This window comes from Manihot esculenta, chromosome 16, assembly GCF_001659605.2.
Source record: "Manihot esculenta cultivar AM560-2 chromosome 16, M.esculenta_v8, whole genome shotgun sequence".
NCBI lineage: Eukaryota > Viridiplantae > Streptophyta > Magnoliopsida > Malpighiales > Euphorbiaceae > Manihot > Manihot esculenta.
Window position 1 is genome coordinate 30,636,946 of NC_035176.2, and position 19,165 is coordinate 30,656,110.

The 19,165-nt window shown below is 30.6% G+C and overlaps 2 protein-coding genes across 7 annotated transcripts; one reads left to right on the forward strand and one right to left on the reverse strand.

The window, feature by feature from the left end:
- Positions 1 to 1,967: 1,967 nt before the first annotated feature.
- LOC110602983 (DNA repair protein recA homolog 3, mitochondrial) lies at positions 1,968 to 6,370 on the forward strand. 2 transcript variants are annotated; one of them, XM_021740616.2, is made up of 8 exons: positions 1,968 to 2,144; positions 2,399 to 2,456; positions 3,013 to 3,230; positions 3,559 to 3,646; positions 4,004 to 4,185; positions 4,452 to 4,598; positions 4,749 to 4,880; positions 5,627 to 6,370. In XM_021740616.2, exons 1-8 carry the CDS (start codon positions 2,088 to 2,090, stop codon positions 6,011 to 6,013), a joined length of 1,269 nt encoding a protein of 422 aa, XP_021596308.1. In that variant the 5' UTR covers positions 1,968 to 2,087; the 3' UTR covers positions 6,014 to 6,370. The 2 variants fall into 2 exon arrangements, with proteins under 2 accessions (XP_021596308.1, XP_021596309.1); XM_021740617.2 differs by having other exon boundaries at positions 4,004 to 4,176.
- A 7,138-nt stretch (positions 6,371 to 13,508) lies between these two features.
- On the reverse strand, positions 13,509 to 17,788 carry LOC110603487 (putative transcription factor bHLH041). 5 transcript variants are annotated; one of them, XR_006348946.1, is made up of 9 exons: positions 17,197 to 17,782; positions 16,989 to 17,111; positions 16,794 to 16,899; positions 16,654 to 16,668; positions 16,469 to 16,534; positions 15,515 to 16,327; positions 14,994 to 15,383; positions 14,401 to 14,531; positions 13,509 to 13,899 (listed from the first exon to the last, which is right to left on the reverse strand). XR_006348946.1 is itself a non-coding variant. In XM_043951714.1 (8 exons), the coding sequence occupies exons 1-8, from the start codon at positions 17,316 to 17,318 to the stop codon at positions 13,819 to 13,821; spliced, it is 1,716 nt and encodes a 571-aa protein (XP_043807649.1). In that variant the 5' UTR covers positions 17,319 to 17,782; the 3' UTR covers positions 13,509 to 13,818. The 5 variants fall into 5 exon arrangements, 3 of the variants coding, with proteins under 3 accessions (XP_043807649.1, XP_043807650.1, XP_021596921.1); XR_006348945.1 differs by having other exon boundaries at positions 14,330 to 14,531; positions 17,197 to 17,781; XM_043951714.1 differs by lacking the exon at positions 14,401 to 14,531.
- Positions 17,789 to 19,165: the final 1,377 nt, after the last annotated feature.

The following is a 19,165-nucleotide window of genomic DNA, read 5'->3' on the forward strand; positions in this document are numbered from 1 at the left end:
TTAATAAAATATTCTTAATAAATATTTCAAAGGTGAAAAATGAAATCATCTATATTTTTATATTATATGTTAAAGTGGAAAGTGGGGGAATGTAGAGACTTCTTAAATTAATCTTACTATATTTTATTAATTATAAATTTATTGTTATTTAAAATTTTTAATTTAATTATTCCTAAACTATTCTTACTATATTTTATTAATCACAAATTTATTATTATTTACAAAATTTTAATTTAATTATATTAATATTTTATTTAAATTCTAATTCATTAACGAAATCTAAACATTTAAATTATAGTTAATTAAAATTTATCAAGAAAAAAAAATTCTCTTATTGGAAGTACTTGTATTTAAATTTTATCATGAGTTAAACTATAATTTTAAAAAAATAATTATATTGTGTTATTATTTAAAATTTTAATTAAATTATTTAATTATATTATTAATTTATTTAAATTTAAATTGATCGAAGATATTCTTGATTAAATTTTATTATAGAAGATTTTTTACATTTAAATTCTATTCATTGAAATTTTATCGTAAATTAAATTATTTTATAAAAAATAATGAATTAAACAAAAAAATTATATATAAAAATATAAAGATAATTTTAAATTAATGATTGGCATGAAGTGATTTTTTAATAAAAAAAATAAAAAAATACCACTTCATAAATTTATATTATTATTTTTTTAATTAATATAAAAAGATTTATTAAGAATGTTTTTATTTGTTTAAAAAATTATAAATTATTATTAGAGTTCATTTAATTTTAAAATTCTTAATTCTATTTGTAATTAAATTCTATTTTTACTATAAATTTAAATAAATATATAATATAATAAATTTAAATTTATATAATATAATATAAATGTTTTCCCTTTTAAAACTAACGGTTAATATTTTAATTAATTAAGCACTCATAGACTTAATATGATAGAAAGTCCATTTGAATAAATTTGACAAATCTCAAATTTTACTTCTCCAATCTCTATTTAAAAAAATAACATTTTCATTAATTATCGTATCATATAAATTTAAAGAATATTAACAATATTATTAATAGAGTTATAAATAATTAATAATTTTATACAAACAGACTTAATCTAGCGGTAAATGCATCTGAATGAATTGAGAGATATCATATTTTACTCTCCAATCTCAATTTTCATTTTAAAAAAAGTAATTAATAATTTTAAAAATTTTTATATAAAGGCTTTTGTTGATATTATTTTATAAATTATAATAGTTAATACTTATAAAATTAATATATTTAATATTTATTTTCAATTTATCTATGATTTATTATATTTATTTAGAGTATAATATATTTATCATATAAATAAAATTGAGATAAATATTTATTATTATTTTTTAAAAAAATTTATTTTTTAATTATGGTAATAAATTATTGAATTTGAATGAATACTAACATTTAAGGATTTCAGTTGAACTATTATTTAGTAATAATGATAAATTTAATAATTCTAAAATTATCTTTTATTATCATGTAAAATATTTAAAAAATACAATTATATATTTAATAAAAATTGAAAATCCCTTAAATGATAAATTATAAGTTAATATCAACTGAATTAACATAATTATATTTATATTGATTTTTATTTTAATAAATGTATGAGATAAGTACACGAATTTAAAATTGAAATTAAAATTATTTAAATAAATATTTACCGAAATAAAGATTAGAGTATAATAATTTCATGATATATATTTTTCAAATAATAAAATTTAAAAAATTATATTCGATTTAGTGCTATAAATTATTAAGATAATATTAGGATATCATTTAATAAATTTAAATTTTAAAATTCTTATAATTATTTATACTTAAATTATTATAGTTAATTTTTTATTATAATTTAAATTTATGATATATTAATTCTTCTTTTTTTTTTTTTGTTTTTCATTTAATCGGCAAATTAAAAGCTGAATGGACCTTGAAAGCGGAGGGCTCAAAAAAGGAGGGAAACCAAAACTTCTTTAGGGCTAAAACCCTAAAAACAGATTGTGTTCTCCCTCGCTTTTCCCTTTCTTCCTGAAATTATTTTTTGGCACAGGCTTACATGGCCAACCTTCTTCGAAACGCTTCTTCTCTGAGACGTGCCCTACTTGCTCCCACGGTAAGTTACTTAACGCACTCCTCTATTTCTCTTACTCTCCTCTCTGAGTCATCTGATCAGTTGCACTCTGTTTTGCTGCTGCCAAAGTTTTAGAAATGCTGAATCTTAATGTTATCATTGCTTAATACCTTGGTAAAAGAACACACAGCTTACTCAAATGAGCATGACTCTACTTTTTAACTCAGTTCAAGCTTCTTTGATTATTCACTTAGTTTAGTTTTTTGGTGGTTTTAATTTTATAATTTCTTTTTCAGGTTTTCAAGGGAGGAATATTGGGAACGTCTTCTTGGAGTTGCAATTTTTCTTCTAAAGGTGCTGAAAATTCATGCATTGCTTGCTGTTATTTTTTGAGTGTTAACACATTAAAAACAGACCTAAATAACTTAACTGTAGTTGGACCTTTGTCTATAACAGACTAAGGACCCTGAAGCAGAGATTGAAGGTTGAATTCACATTAAAGGGAATTGTGTTGCCGTGTTTGATATGTGTAATAATAATCATTCCAAACACTGAAGTGGTTTGCATTATCAAATTTTTGAATCAATTTGTGAAATGCAATTCCTAAAAGGAAGATTGTACGAGTCTTTTGAAACTAAATTTTTTTAGACCATAAATGATTTTGGCTGGGAATGAATTTGTTGATATTGGGAGCACCCTTGTGCATTTGTACACGTCTTTTTTGGCTTAATATCATTTTGAGTAATACTAGCTACATTTTATCTTGCTTAGTTGCTAATCTAATTTTTAGTTTGTGATTAATTGGGTTTTTTTCTCTTGTATATGCTTGCTTGGGATTTGGGCTTATGATATGGTAACTTAATTTTATCTTTACCACTTAATAACAAGTCTCAACTCCTATATTTTGAAGGTAGAAAAAGATCCAAGTCTGATGGAAGTGACTCTAGTGAAGCTAACTTGTCTAAAAAAGAGGTGGCTCTGCAACAAGCCCTGGATCAGATTACTTGCACATATGGAAAGGGATCTATCATGTGGTTTGGCCGGTCAATTATTCCAAAAGACGTTCCAGTGGTGTCCACAGGAAGTTTTGCACTTGACATAGCACTTGGAACTGGTGGGCTTCCAAAGGTATGCTGGAGAATTTTTGTCAATTTTTTTTCCATGAATTTATGCTGGTCTTTGCTATGAAATCTGTAAAATTATCACTTATGGAATCTCAAAACTGTAGAAGCTCTTTCTCCTAAAAATTTGGACTTGTTGCTGCTTTGGTTCCTTATTAGCAAGTGTTAGGGATTGCTCTCCTATAGCTTGGTTGTTGCTGTTTTGTTAAACTCAAAATGCATCAACTGCAAACTGAATATCCTTCACAAGGCACATCACTTTTTTCTTACATTTAAGCGGGAATCAAACTCCAAATTTTATTGGATGCTTATGAAATCTCTGGATTGAATTGCAGGGGCGTATTGTGGAGATTTATGGTCCTGAGGCTTCTGGGAAAACTACTCTTGCTCTACATGTAATTGCTGAAGCACAGAAGCAAGGAGGTTAAGTGACAATACTCCTATGTTATTTCTTCTTACTTCATTGGTAATAACAATTAATAACAACATGCTGGACGCTCATAGAAAGACATAATTGCCTTGCACTTGAATCCTGGCAATGTCGATATACCTGCATTTGGTTGTTGGGGTTAGTTTGGGAGAAAAGTATATCCAAATGTTCATGTTATCTTGTCAAGATAGAATAATTTGCAAGTTCCTTAGTTTGAGGAATTAATTTGTCATTCTCTAGCATTAAAATGTTGGCTGAAGTCAATTGCTTCAGGGGATTTTAAATGAAAAAGTATTTTTCCATAGCTAGACTTGACTTTCTTGTAGGATATTGATACATTCTATTTGCAGCTTACTGTGTTTTTGTTGATGCTGAGCACGCTCTTGATTCCTCATTGGCTAAGGCCATTGGAGTAAACACTGAAAACTTGCTTCTGTCACAACCTGATTGTGGTGAACAAGCTCTCAGCCTGGTGGATACACTTATAAGGAGTGGTTCTGTGGATGTTGTGGTTGTTGACAGTGTAAGTAATGTATGTCGTTGGTGCTTTTGCATGATGTAGTGATCTCTTTTACTTGTAGTTTCTTATTCATGCGAGAGCATTCGCACGTGTTTCATAAGGGAATTGGCTTTCTCTCAACCCTATTTCTACCACCTTCCTGTCTGAGGCAATTTTTTTTCATGTCTGGAAGGTTATTTTAGCATAGAGTCTGAATAACTTTTGAGCTCATTGGATTGAGTCACAGATTTGATTTCAGGTCCTTTATTCGTCATTAACCTATTTATATCTGGTGACAGGTAGCTGCCCTTGTGCCTAAAAGTGAGCTTGATGGTGAGATGGGCGATGCTCATATGGCAATGCAAGCTAGATTGATGAGCCAGGCGCTACGCAAGTTGACCCATTCTTTATCGCTGTCACAGACGATTTTGATCTTCATAAATCAAGTATGAATATTTAGGTCTTTATTTGTTTAATTCATAAATCAAGTATGGACATAGCTCTACACACATGCAGACATGCATTTATAGTGGTATTGGTCTGCACTTTCTTTATGCTTAATGATCATATCCCTCATTGCTTGCATCTATGTGCAGGTGAGGTCAAAGCTTAGTACCTTTGGATTTGGTGGGCCAACTGAAGTAACTTGTGGTGGTAATGCTTTGAAGTTCTATGCTTCATTGCGCTTAAACGTAAAAAGAGTGGGGTTTATAAAGAAGGGGGAAGAGGTATGGCGTTTTATCTTTTATTGTTAATTTGTGAATTTGTTATGGGATTTTGCCTCATACTTGTTTGAATTTGTAAAATTTGCATGTGGCATTAGCTCCCAATTACAGAAAATCTGAAACATCCTTGGTTTGAAAGACAAAAACAATGTCATAAGATGGTGAAATTGCCTAGAAAAAGCAGGTAGCATTTAGTCCCAAACATATTTTTGTGTTTTCAAAATAAGTACATAATATGCAAGGATGCATGTTGGTGTGGAGAGTTGCCTGAAGAGGATATAATCTTGATCCAAAGACTGAAAAAGTAAAGAGGGCTAAAGCGACTGAAATAATGGAATGGATTTTTTTGAATTGCAAATTGCTGCATCTATGGTAGTCTTTGCACCATTATAAACTTGGTCTGTATTGGAAGAGAATGTGATATAGAATTGATAATTGCAAATTGACCAGTAAAAACTATTGTTTTTTTCCTTTTTTTTTTTGTCAAAAGTAAAAACTCTTGTTAATTTACAAATATATCGACTATAGATTTAGGATGGGACATTTTTCTAGTTGCCCTGGATATTTTCTGCATAAGCCACATGCCCAAAATGAAGAGTTGATTTGGCTTTAATGCAATTGCTGAAAGGTTGGTCTGGAGTGTGCTTGTAACTGTAGGTTTTTAGGTTCAAATTGGCCAAAATGTATGCATTCCTTGATTGCACTGATCCTCACCATGCTGTCTCTTTCTGATTTCAATGTCTTTGCAGACCATAGGAAGTCAAGTTCAAGTGAAGATCGTAAAGAATAAACTTTCTCCCCCATTTAAAACTGTCCAATTTGAGCTTGAGTTTGGGAAGGGAATATGCCGGGAATCAGAGCTCATAGATTTGGGGTTAAAACACAAATTCCTTGTCAGGGCTGGTTCATTTTACAATTACAATGGTCAGAGTTTCCGTGGGAAGGAAGCCCTTAGGCAGTTTTTAGCTGAAAATGATGTTGCACGGGAAAAACTTACTATGAAGCTCAGGCAGGAGCTACTTGATTTTGGCTCAGGTAAGGAACAGGGAACAGAAGCTACTGGTGGAGAACCTGTAGAAGGAATTATTTCAGCTGACGCTACTGATGAAGAAGCAGTTATTGCAGTAGAGGCGTAATATGCAAATACATCAAATTGTAGATTGAGGCTATCCCGCTAGATTCCATGGTATGATTCAGTTTTCCAAGGGATCCTGTCATCCTGCAGTCCCATTTCCTGCTTATTAAAAATGGAAGGCCAGTTGTTTCTGATCACAAGCAATCATTGTGTATATTTACACAAGGTTAGCAAGTTAAATGTTTAAGTTGGCCTTGGCCATGCAAGTTTTTGGGTCGGGCGGGTTAACTTTTGTGGCGTCCAAAAGGAGCGGCTCCAATCAGGCTTGGTGCAAAATTCTTTGCATGTCCGGCCCATCGTGTATGTTAACTAAGAACAACCTAATATTTAGAAATGAAAATCCACAAAATTTATTTTATTTCTACCTTTACATTATTTTCTGTATTGAAGCCAACGCACTGCCGTTATTAAAATTGAAGTGATTAGATTGGTAAAAAAAATTAGTTAAATTAAGAATTATTTTGTTATTATTTTATTTTGTAATTTTTTTTGGAAATGAAAATAGGTGATTGGAGGAGTAGAGTTTTAGACTTTTAAGATTTATTCAGATACCAGATTAAATCTGTAAGTGTTTCATTTTATAATTTTTATAAGTTGTTTTATCCAAAATTATTTATTATTTTCAGAAACATTAAGGGGTATTAGTTAATTTTTTCTATAATTTTCTAAAAACCAATTCTATTACTTTTTTCCCTCGTAATTATCTTATTTTTCTAGTTAGTAGATTGATTGAGAGAGAATCATTAGAATTGAAATAATTGTGATAACAGTCATTTAGTTGATTTGATTTTTTTTTTTTCTTAATTATCATACAAAAGCCTTAACTGAGAAGTAAAAGCGATTGTGAAAGTATAATTCAGATGAGAAAGAATAATCAGATAATTTAATTATTTTTTATTATTGTAAAAACAATAAATAAAAAATAAATGTGGGAATGATATTATTAAAAATATATTAAGCTTTCACTTTTTCTCCCTTTAGTCGATTAGTGGAATCTAATCAATCTCTATTACATTCCTATCTTATATAGTTTGAATTCAACTCTAATCCTTTTTCTTTTAACAAGGATTATTTTGGAGAATAATCCTCATTTATTAATTTTTTATTATTGACCTTTTTGTATAAATTACGTACATGATAACGATATTTTATGTACGACAAAGTTGGTCATGTAGGAGATATTACAATTTTTCATTCTCATCTCCTTGGAGATAAAGAAAGCACTTGGAAATTGCTCAACCTAGACTTCATTGCTCTTGACTAATCTAATTAATATTGAACTTAGATGAAAGAAAATATTTAAATAATACGAAAAATATAAATTGAATGCTTAAACCTAATTCATCATAATATACCGGTGATAGTTTTAATGTAAAAAAAATAAAAAATAAAAAATAACTAGAAAAGAAAATCCCTTTTCTCACTCATTTCTTCCTTTCCATTTCTCAATCCTTCTAAATCACCAATCTAAACTAAATAAAAATAAAATTACAACTCCTATTCTACAAATAAAAAGAAAGAAAAAACTCTATTAGTAATAGAAAAATATATACATAATCTTCATCGAGACAATAACTTTTTCATGCATACAAGGTTATGTAACTATACAGTTTAGATGTGTAATTTTCTAAAATAGATGAAAGTTAGAAGAGCGATAATTGTAATTTATTTGGTTGACCTGTGATACGGTTCGACCGTGTAATTTTCTGTATATCAATCTTGATACCTAATCCAATAACTTATAATAACTGAAAAATCTACGAAAACTTAGAACTAAGACACATGGTTAGATTAGGTACGAAAGGTAGAGAATGTGCAGAACAAGCTTAATAAGTATAGAGCAATAGTTCTGAATTTTAAATACTTTAAGGTTTTAAAGTTAAAGAGTTACAGAGAATAATGAGGTTGAAGAAGAAGAAGACAAATAAAAGTTTCGTTTACAAATTGAGTAAGAATTTTTGTACTTCCATATATAAGAGATACATACACTTGCTTTTATCTTTTCAGGTTTGGTAATTATACTTTTTGATAAAAATCCATACCGGATCTATTAATAGTGAACAGTTTGCTTCTTTAATACTTAGTTAATTAAAAGCATATTCTCCCCTAACAAACATGAAGTTAGGCTGTTGAAGCACGAACATTTCAAGTTTTATAAGACTCTCCGAGAAGTTGAAGGGCTGAATATTAACAATTATGACACTATAAGTGCTCTTATCTCTCCTGATGGCTCATGGCTATCTGAACTTAACTAGGTTGAATCACTAGTACATGAGCCACAATCTTAAATGGGGTTATGTTATCAATGTGGCATATCAGGATACAAAAAGAGATTAAGGCATCTTATTGCCGTGGCTCTCTTAGTCAGGCTCTCAAAATTACTCAACCTATCTCTTATGAACAGACGACTTAATCATTTCCATTGTCCAGTGATAAGGCACATGTGACGAGATCTAAGACAAGACTATGCTTTATATGTTTTTACTATGAAATTGAAGATTTCAGACAGACCGGAATCTCCAGATGAACTTTTTCAAGATGCCTATGAAGAAAGTTAAAGAAACCATCAACACCCATATATTATTCTCAGTATGAAGAAGCTGTTGAGAATTCACGGCTTGGTTCTTCAGTCTAGCAAGATCAGAAGAATGTGACTTCCATGCTAAATCCTCATAAATGTCAACAACATCACTGCCGAAACATCTAGTAAACACACAAAAATTTTCCATTCCAAGCTATTGGTAAATCCTCATAGAAAAAATAATTTAGTCTTTGGGCAAATTATGACCTTACTTTTAGTCTGAGAGTCTTGTGAAGCAATTAAGCAAGAAACATGATCCTCCACAAGAGTCCACTCAAGCAAAAATTGTTTGAATGCATCCCATTTGCATACTAAATTGAGCTTCACTCATTTTCTTTACCCACTTTCCCTCCCACACAGGCAATTGCACTCAAGAAAGAAAAAAAAAACTATATGATGGAGATATTCAGCTATTCTAACCCTTTCTTCACTTTTTTTTTTTTTTAAAAAGTCACAATTTTGATGATTAGTAGACTTGTAGAAAATGCTAATGCAATGACTTGTAAAATGTGTCTAAGTACCATGTTTTTACTTTTGTCATGTGTTTTTAACTGTCTTCTTCTTACAGTTGGTTTCCTGAATTCAGACACTATTCTTCATGTTTTGGTTTCACAAGTCCTACACAAGACTAGTTTCAGATGCATCTTAATATTTTCTTTTCTTTTCTTTTTTTTTTTAGTCTAAATTATGCATTGGGTTATGGTCAGAAAAGAGAAAAAGGGGAAGCCTCCATAATCTAATTGGAGGAAGAAAATTAGCCAAAGAAATGTATAGAAGAGTTATTAGAGAGTCAAATTTTGGTTTTTCTAGAAATGGGATCCACCAATTTTTGAAGTAGATGAAAAAGTTGAAAGGTGCTTGGCATGAAAATTGAGAGATTGTGAGGAAAACTAGCAAGTTTGAATTGAATTGAATGGAATAGAGTTTTTGGATGCACTCTTGCTTTTTGGAAGCAATAGTGGGTGGGTAACTTCTGTGGAAAATTCCCTGGACATAAATGATTGAATGTATAGCAAATCTTGAGGTAGACTTAGTAATGACTTTTTCCCTTTCTCTAGATATTTCTTTTTAATCAGAAGATCTAATTATATTCATTGCGAATAAAAATTATAAGGTTGGACTTAAATACAGAAATACAAAAATTCATTAATATAAACTTAACTCTATTCGATCTGAATAATAAAATATCTACTAAAAAATGAATTTCAATAAACTTAACTCTATTCGATTTGAAATTTTACTTTTTTTATACTTTAAAAATAAAAAAATAAATAATCTATGGAGTTAAGGAGGTAAACTAATAATAATAATAATAATAATACAATAACTATTAAAGTCTCTATCATGAGGATGAACAAATTTGACATTGTTCAAAACATAAAAAATTGGAAAATACCAAAACAAGAATGCATAAACAACTTGGTTATTATAGCATGTTGATTGTTACTTGGCCCCACAAACACTTGTAAAAAATATGATTAAATAGATTATCTTATTAATTTTATTATAAATTATACACTTTTCACTTTGTCAATTTACTTTTCTAAAAGGCTTCTATGCCATATTCATATTGAATACTAATTATAGGAATTGAATTCAAAATTAAATTTAACTACCATCCAAAATGACTAATGCAATTATAATTTAATTTAATAGTTATTAAGTTTATTCTCATATAATAAATGATATTTAATAATTAAAATAATAATAAATACTTTGTTTGATAGTCTAACCTGATATTAATTTACTACCTAAATTTCTGTATTTTCAACTTTTTATTTTGTTTTCTTGCATGGGTGCAATAAAGAGAAATTTTAAGATCGGTAATTTTTTTTTGTGTTCTTGTATTTTTGTCGGATGATGATTCTCTAGAACTGCTAATTGGTTTTTTGCATGTGCTTTTGTGATGAGTTCCATGCACATAAAAGTTATCGTGTTATCTAGTGTGTCTTGTTCAAGTCGATGAAAGTGTGGATGGTGGCAACTCGTGAAATGATGATTCAAAAGGCGTGATTGGAACATTAAAAAACGTGTCTTCTCTGCGGTAGTTGTATTTCTCTCGTCGATATGAGAGTTTTTTTTTTTATCTGAGTTGAGTTGTGTTTCTATTTATTTTCTAGATCTATTCTTTTTTATGGAAATCAAATTTGTAGTGGTTGAAAAGAGTTTTTTATATTTTAATACACATTCTCACCTGGTGGGCTTCAATAGAGAAAATTTTTATTACTGTGTTTGGTTGAAAGTGTTTGAAAGGACTAAAGTTAGCTTTTGGTCTCTAAAAAGAATAACCATTGAATTGTTTTCTAGATCATTTCGGGTCAAATTTTAGGTCTGTTGAGTATGAACTGTAATTTATTTATTTTAATGTTTTTTAACCTTAAAGACCTTATTTTACCCACCATTTGCAGCAGTAAGAAGTGTGGCGGCAGGAATAACAGCAGAAGCAGTGGTAGTGATAATGTCATTGGAAGTAGGCAGTGCAGAAGCAGAGGCAGTGACAACATTTGATTTCATTTGTGTAAAAATAAATTCTTAGGATTGTTGGAAATATTGGGTAAAATAATGAAACCTGAGTTGTGTTGAACATTGTTCTTAAGAATTTATTTTGTGATCTCTCAGGATTAAACATGTTCTTCTGGGATTTAATTTTCAGGATCAGGACAACAAGAATTTATCACTGATTTATAACCCAGCAGATAACACAGAGAAAAGAAAAAATAAGGTAGAAAAATAGGAGTGCATATCTTTGTAAAGACGAAAACTATTTATTATGGAAAAACTGACAGTTATATATGGTTATAAAACTTTTGAAATAAAATCATAACTGTTATATTTAATATTATATTTAAATCTCATAAATAAAATAATTAATGACTATAAAATCTTTAATTACAATAAAATTTTCAATCTCTAATTACCATGAAATCTTCAACAACCATAAAATTTTTAATGAACATAAAATCTTTTTGAAATCTAAATTAATTTTACAACATTTCTCTCATTGATATGAGAGTTTTTTTTTTATCTGAATTGAGTTGTGATTCTATTTATTTTTTGGATCTTTTTTTTGTGGAAATCAAATTTGTAGTGATTGAAAAGAGTTTTTTATGCTTTAATACACATTCTCACCTGTTCGGCTTCAACAGAGAAAGTTCTTATTAATGTGTTTGGTTGAAATTGATCGAAAGGACTATCGTTAGCTTTTGGTTTTTTAAAAAAATAACCATCGAATTGTTTTCTAAATCATTTCGGGTCAAACTTTAGGCTTGTTGAGTATGAACCGTAATTTGTTTACTTTAATGTTTTTTAAATTTAAAAACCTTATATTTTCTTAAATTGTATTTGCAAGGTTTAAGGCCTTTTATTATATTTAATGAAAAAAAATTTACTTTCTAAAAGTTTTAAAGTAAAAAAAGTTTAACTTTTAAAGTAAAAAAAAAAACCATTAGTACTTAAAAAATAAAATTAATAATTGAAACAACTCTAAGAGATAATTTAATAAATAAAATAAAAATTAATATTAGATTATTTTCAATTATATAAAATAAGAAGTTTAAGAAAAAGATGTTGTGGCATTTTTTTTTCTCTTTATTTTTTTATTTTTATATTAAAGGTGAACTTTTATCTAAAAAAAATCTAACTTTAAATATTAAAATCTAGATTTTAAAATTATTAAGTTTTGAGTTTCATATATTATAAAAATATTATACTCACATTATATCTATCTAAAACTAACTATTTTTCTAATTAAATTTTCATTTAAATGCGAATTATTTTAAAATATCTAAGTTTATTAAAATAATAATTAATTGTAAATTTAAGTATTCTATTTAAAAAAACTTTATTATATTTAAAAATTAAGATTTTCAATGATAATATTTTAAAAATCGCTATATCACATATGTATTTTTTAATCTATTTCATTATTTTTTATTAGTATATGTTAAAAAATTTAAAAATAATGCAAAATAATAATAATAAAAATTAAATGATATATTTTTTTATCAAATATATCAATTATTATTTTTAAAAATTTGAATATAAACATTAAAATAAATTATAATTAAATAGAAACTTTATTATTTAAAAATGTATAATATAAATTTTAAAAAAGACAATGTCAAAAAAAAACCTTTATATATTTATTGCAATTATATTCTACACTATGTTTTTTTCTATTAAATTATAATCTTTTAAAATTATTTCAAATGCATCCTACTTTTATTTATATTCATGTTAATCAGCTTGCAATTTCAACAAATTTTAAAGTTAATTATAAAAAAAAAATGCTTTTTACTTTTATTATAATTTTTTTATTAATATATTATTATATTTTAATTCACGTGAAACAATTTTTTTCTTTTTGAAATATAAACCGATGGTGATCTAACGAGAAAATGCGGGTCAATACCGCCGTCTGAAAGGGCGGGCCCTTTGTGGTTTATGTGTACATAGAGAAAAAAAAAATAAAAAAAGACCAACCAACCTTTGAAATCCAGTTTTCGTAGTGCCACATCGCTGTGGGCCTATTCAGATTGCCATTAATTACTGCATAAAAATGAAACCCACGAAAGCTACCTGGTTTGGTTTGGGAGGGTTGTTTTTTATTGCCACCCCTTTTATTTTTAATTTCTCTTGACCATGTTTGAATACTTCCTTTCTTTTTCACCATTCTTGCTATTAAAATAATTGCAGTCAATTTGGGCAACACACTTCCATTTTTGCTTGCTTCATAAGTGTATTCCTCATTTGGATTATTATAAATTCAAATATATTTAATTTAAGTGTTAATAGACGATGTTATGTAATTAATAGTCAATTGCAACTGAAATATTCAATACGATTAATAAATTATATCTCTATTATCATAATTATTGATGTTTTGAAATTCAAAAAAATAAGATTTAAAGTGGTTGTGTGAGCTTAATTAGAGAATGAGATATGCCTTATCTTTTATCTCTTTTCCTTTTATCTGCTAGTGACGTCTAATCGCATCTCTATTACAGTACCACTTGTCTCTGTCATTCAGATTCGTATGTACGAAAGCGTCAGACCCTATTTCCACGCTAGACGGCCATTTAATTTCTCTTGGCGCGCATGCAGGTAGGGGTGCAAAGTAACTGGACCAGCTATTCTCCCTCACATCACATCACCGAGCTGGATCACCTCCTGTTAGACCCGTACTCATATGAGATCTGGCCTGCCCCACTTTTTCAGACTAGAGTCTACGGTATTGGGTCGGTCTGCTTAAGAATGAACTGATTAGCTTTTGACCTGCATTTTTTCTTTAGGGTCCAGCCTTGCCCCTAAATATAATAAGTCTGACAGTCATCAGTTATATTTTAAAGACACACAACTAATATATATATATATATATATATATATATATTATTTATTTAATAATTAACAAACTTGTTTTTATATGAGATGAAAATTATATTAAATACCTCCAATTAATTCTATACACATCTTAATTTATTTTTCTGAGTATATAGAAACTTATCATGATCTTATGCTTTTGTAGGAAATTCTTCAGTATGCAAACAAAACTCAACCCTAAATATTCAGTACTATGGGAATATTATTATAATTATTATTCAAAATTCTCACATAAAGATTTTTGTTGACAAAATTGCTCATGTTTATGGATGAAAGGCCTCCAAATGGAAGCACCCATACATGGTCTTATGTTGTTGTGGCCTCAAATGATGCAAGAAAAGTAAAACATGAGCTTACTAATAGCCTAGGATATGGAGAGTAAGAAGTGGCGGCGCCGCCACCAGACAAGAATTTAGTTAGACTTCTACATTTGATCTGAGATCTAATATTTCAAGAATGAATAAGCTGGAAAGTAGGGGTCCCAATTGTGTCACTGTGCCAGGCCAGAAACAACCCTTTTTACTGCTTCCTGGAAGGCAGACTCGTCCCATTCTTCTCCCTGCATTCAACAAATAACAACCCAAGCAATCAATTATCATCTCTATCACCCTATCACTTTACCACTTATTTTTAATTTCACTTTAAGAAAAACCCCTTTCCTTCTTATTTCCTTGCACACAAAATTCAATGTCTCCCTGTCACTTTGACCGTCCTTTCCTTCTCATTTCCTAAAATCACAAAATGGTAACATGGGCTGGCCAGGGTCTTTGATAATTAATTTTATTTTATTTTTTAAATAAATTAACTTCCAAAGCAAAAAACAGAAAGAAGAAGGAAGAGACCCATGAATAACATATTTTTTTAATTGAATCTTAATCAGCATGCATTGATTAACATTTCCATTAGCAAATATCAATACCCTTTGCATTAAAAGAGGTTAATCAGCAAAAGATAGAATATTGTAATGTTTAAAAATTTATATGTTCATAATATATTCATGCACATAGAACAGTACACATACCTCAATTTTCAGTCTCAAGGCTACAAGATTCAAGGATCTTGATTCTGTTGTACGCGTGTTGGCTTCTAAAGACATCGCGTTCACGTTATTAACTTGGTTTAAGAACTCCAGAATCCGAATCACCATATCTTGAATAGGATATTCTCCTCTTAGTACAACTCGAAGGTCGATGATTCTTTGTTCTTCTGATGTTGATTCAGAGATATTTGTTACCTGGACTTCAACTCTTTCATTTGATGAGGACTGAAAGGCATCTTGTGCAACTTCTTTCTCCGGTAGTTGCTTTATTTGTGCCTCTAATTGCTGGTTTCTCTTGCTAAGCTCGTCGATTTGAGCTTTCAACGAGGTTAAATAATCCCTTGTTCGAGTAAGCACTGATGCTTTGTCTTTCTGTATAAAAGTTAGATCCTTGCATTAATTAAATATTGAATTACTGATATACGTACATATTTTACGTGCATTGGCTGTGATCCTATGAATGTGCATGTTGTGGAAGAAATTTGCTTCATATATAGATATACCTTGGCTTCTGGAGGGAGAAGTTTTCTCAATGCTTCAAAGCTTTCATTGATCTTTTCACGCCTTCTGCGCTCTGATATCATGTGGTGCAACTGAGTGCTTGTAGGACGACTTGCCACCATATGTTCCCGTCTCGCAATATTTAAGCTTCTGTAATAAGTGATTGCCCTTTTAAGCATACTTTGCTTGCGTAAACTTTGGCTCATTGGTCTTGTGGGGGTCAGATAATTCTTGAAAGCACTAGTTCTTTGGTTTTCCCGGTAATTGGAAGGTGGGTTAGGGGTTATTGAAGAAGTAGAAGATGAAGGAGAAGTTAGAACTGCCAGAATGGCTCTTGTCATTGCAGCATCTTCACTCTCTTGGGATGGTAAATGAACGTTTCTTGTCAAGGCAAATGCTTGCAAGGCTGCTTGGTGGGATCTAGTTGGGCTCGGCATAGGCTGCAAAGATGGCACGGCTGGTTGTAGTGGGATAGTTGAGCTTTGTGCTGGCTGCAATTGCATGGTTTGTCGAAGTGGGTTAGTTGTATTTTTTACTTGCTGCAAAGATTGCAAGACTCGTTGGATCGCACTTGATGTGCTTTGAATTGGTTGCAATGAGGGAGTCTCTTGAGGGATTTCTGAAAAATGAGATGTAATTGGAATATTAAACAAAAAAGGAGAGCTATCTGGGCTATCCATGGATAGTGATCTCAACGAGGAGGAAGATGATGAAGGCCTGTTTGGATCAATCGCTTGCGAAAGTTCTCTCAGTGGAGATTGCTGATGAGGAATGTCTTCTGAAAACAAACTCCTGATCGCGTTTTCCATGTTAATCTGAAAAGGGAAAATTCTCAATTGAACTTTAACAAGAATATTATTATATATATATACATGCATGTCCTTCTTTTCTATTAATCATGACAAAGCTTTAAATTGATCAGAAAAATGTATATAAAGAAAGAACTGTTCTCTTACTTGAGTCATCCCACTGGACCAGCCCATTTCAATCTCCCCATTTCTGCACCCCATGAACACTGCAGTCTGTATGTAAGAAAGAGGAACAGAAACAATAAATGAGAGAAATGCTAGATGAAATATATGAGCATAACTTTCTACATTATATATTTTTATGCAAGTAGACATCTTCCAAGTGAACAAACCTTGATCCTCGCTTCCTGCAACATAAACAGACATAGTAGTACAAAGTTAGCTATCAAAAGTCCCATTAATCTGAATTAACTAAAGGAGATGCAATCTTTTCTTATTTTCATTTAAACCCATGATCAGTATAATCTATTACCTGATAGAATCGCTGCTGCACAGTAACAGATGCCATTCTTTGAAGTTCAGATTCACTTAACTCTCTATAGGGTTGATTATTTACGAAAGCCATTCCGGGAACACGGCTGATATAGAAAACAAGAAGGCATTTTCAGAAACAGTTAAGAGCAGAATTAAGAAGTATGTATTGAGAGAGAAAGTGTAGATAGCATACTTATTTACAGGCAAGAAGTTTTCTTGCCGATATTCATCAAAAAGCCTCCGAGCTAAGCTTCCCGACGAAGAGCCTGGTTGATTGTTTTCTTCGTGGTAATATCCATCCAGAAAGTATAAATGGCTGTTAAGGACCAAATATTAGCAACCATTTAACGTTTACATATGGGAAAAAGATAAATATATGTAGATATGATCGGGAAACATACTGGTTTGGTTGAGGCATGTCGAACCAAACACAAATGTAATTGCAGCCAAAAGACTGCATCAGCGATCGAAGATAGCCGGCACGGTCTGCTTCATTGATGAGAAGCGAAAACACGGTATCCATGTAAATAGCTATAAATTAGCTAAAGATGCATGCAGCTGCATGAGAAATCCCCTGCTCAATTAGGATCTCTATGCTGCTCTGTCTTCTTGATGTCATTTGATTATGTCTCTACCTTTGATCTCCATGGATGGAACATTCATTTGATGAAAAGTATAAGAATGAAAGATCGTTTAAAAGAAAGCAATTCAAAGAACTGGACTGTGGAATGAGCTACGTGTGTCTCTCCACATGTAGCAAAAATCTACTTTATTAGTATAGGTTTGGCTGCAAGTTTGGTGGGTGTGACAAAGATTTGAAAATTAAACAGAAGGAGCTTAATTTGCTGAGCTTTCTGCCGTGGCCTACGGGCCTGCAGAGAGAGAGAGAGCCTTTGAAAAGTAGTAGGGGGGAGACGATGATTAATGATCAATGATGAAAGATCAAGATAATAGGAGCCCACCAGTTTATAACTATGAGAATTTTCTTGTGTGATAAGAGAAGGACAGAGGAGGTGAAGAAAGAAAAGTAGTGCTTAGCTGAGAGAGGGGTGGGGCTGGGGCGAAGGCAGGAGGAGGAAGCAGTGAAAGCTTGAAAAGTAAAGGTCAAAGTCCACCCTCGCGAGGCTTTGAAAATAGTCAAAGGGAGAAGGCAGAGTGTCCCTTTCCTCTCCGGCCCTTCACAGCTCTCTTTGCATTATTATGTCTTTGCTTTGCTTATATTTCTTCTCCGCCGTTGTTTTCTTCGTCATTTTAATATTCCCCCGTCTCCTCACAACACCATCCGGTGATTGGTATCCCTATGCGTCTTTATTCACCTCACTGATTTGAGTTTAGATAATATTAATATTAAGTTTTTATACTGTGAAACAGTTTAGTTCAATTAATAAAGATAAAATTTTTACACCCTCAGACATTAGCTTAGTAAATTATCTTTGTGCTAATTAAAAATTATACAGGCTTTTCTTGCCGTCACAATCATTTTTTTAACAAAATTTTGACATGATAGTTAAAGAATTAATTTTTTTTAAAAATAAAATATAAAATTAATTAAAAAAAATTATATATCATGTCAGCAGATTTAATTTGGTGGAATTTGAAATTGGGTAACTGAATTAGAGGTTAACTTTTGAAACATTAATTAGGGATATTGATGGTTTAGATTTACTGGCCGATATCGTATGGAATTATTAGAATATCATATTAAAATTTAGGGTAAACTATAATTTAGTCTCTCTGATTTAGTGAAATACAACCTTTCATCCCTCTGTTTTAAAAAATCTTCAATTTACTCACTGTAATTTTTAAAAACTATGCCATTAGTTTATCCCGTTAAATTTTCAGTTAAATCACCGTTAATTTTAATTGAAAAGACTAAAATATTCATTCTCTCTCCTTCCTCTTCCTCTTCTTCTTCTTCTTCTCCTTCCCGATCTCCTTCTTCTCCTTCCCGATCTCCTTCTTCTTCTTCTTCTTCTTCTTCTTCTTCTTCTTCTTCTTCTTCTTCTTCTTCTCCTTCCCGATCTCCTTCTTCTTCTTCTTCTTCTTCTTCTCTGATCTCTTTTCTTCTTAAGTTCTTTTGTGATGAATTACTCAACTCTGCTCTTGTTCGTCAGCACCTTGAGCAGTGCGTGGAAATTACAATTGAATTGTAGCAGAAATTGCGGTCATTATCAATGGAATTGAAAAATCTTAAGTTCAGGGAAGAATTTCTGGCTGTGAGAACTTCAAAGTTGGATACTAGTGCATCTGGAGAAGGAGGGGAAGGACTTGGTTCCGCATCTACAAATCAGAGTAATTGTATGGAAAAGCTATCTAATTTGAGCGAGAGACCTAATCACTTCTGTGCCTGCTCTGATGATGTACCTGCAA

Coding starts and splice junctions, on each gene's coding strand:
- LOC110602983 (XM_021740616.2), top strand. CDS start 2,088: ATGGCCAACCTTCTTCGAAACGCTTCTTCTCTGAGACGTGCCCTACTT. Junction 2,145..2,398: donor GTGCCCTACTTGCTCCCACG/GTAAGTTACTTA, acceptor TTTCTTTTTCAG/GTTTTCAAGGGAGGAATATT. Junction 4,186..4,451: donor TTGTTGACAGTGTAAGTAAT/GTATGTCGTTGG, acceptor ATCTGGTGACAG/GTAGCTGCCCTTGTGCCTAA.
- LOC110603487 (XM_043951714.1), bottom strand. CDS start 17,318: ATGGATACCGTGTTTTCGCTTCTCATCAATGAAGCAGACCGTGCCGGC. Junction 17,112..17,196: donor GACATGCCTCAACCAAACCA/GTATGTTTCCCG, acceptor GGTCCTTAACAG/CCATTTATACTTTCTGGATG. Junction 16,328..16,468: donor GGTCCAGTGGGATGACTCAA/GTAAGAGAACAG, acceptor TTCCCTTTTCAG/ATTAACATGGAAAACGCGAT.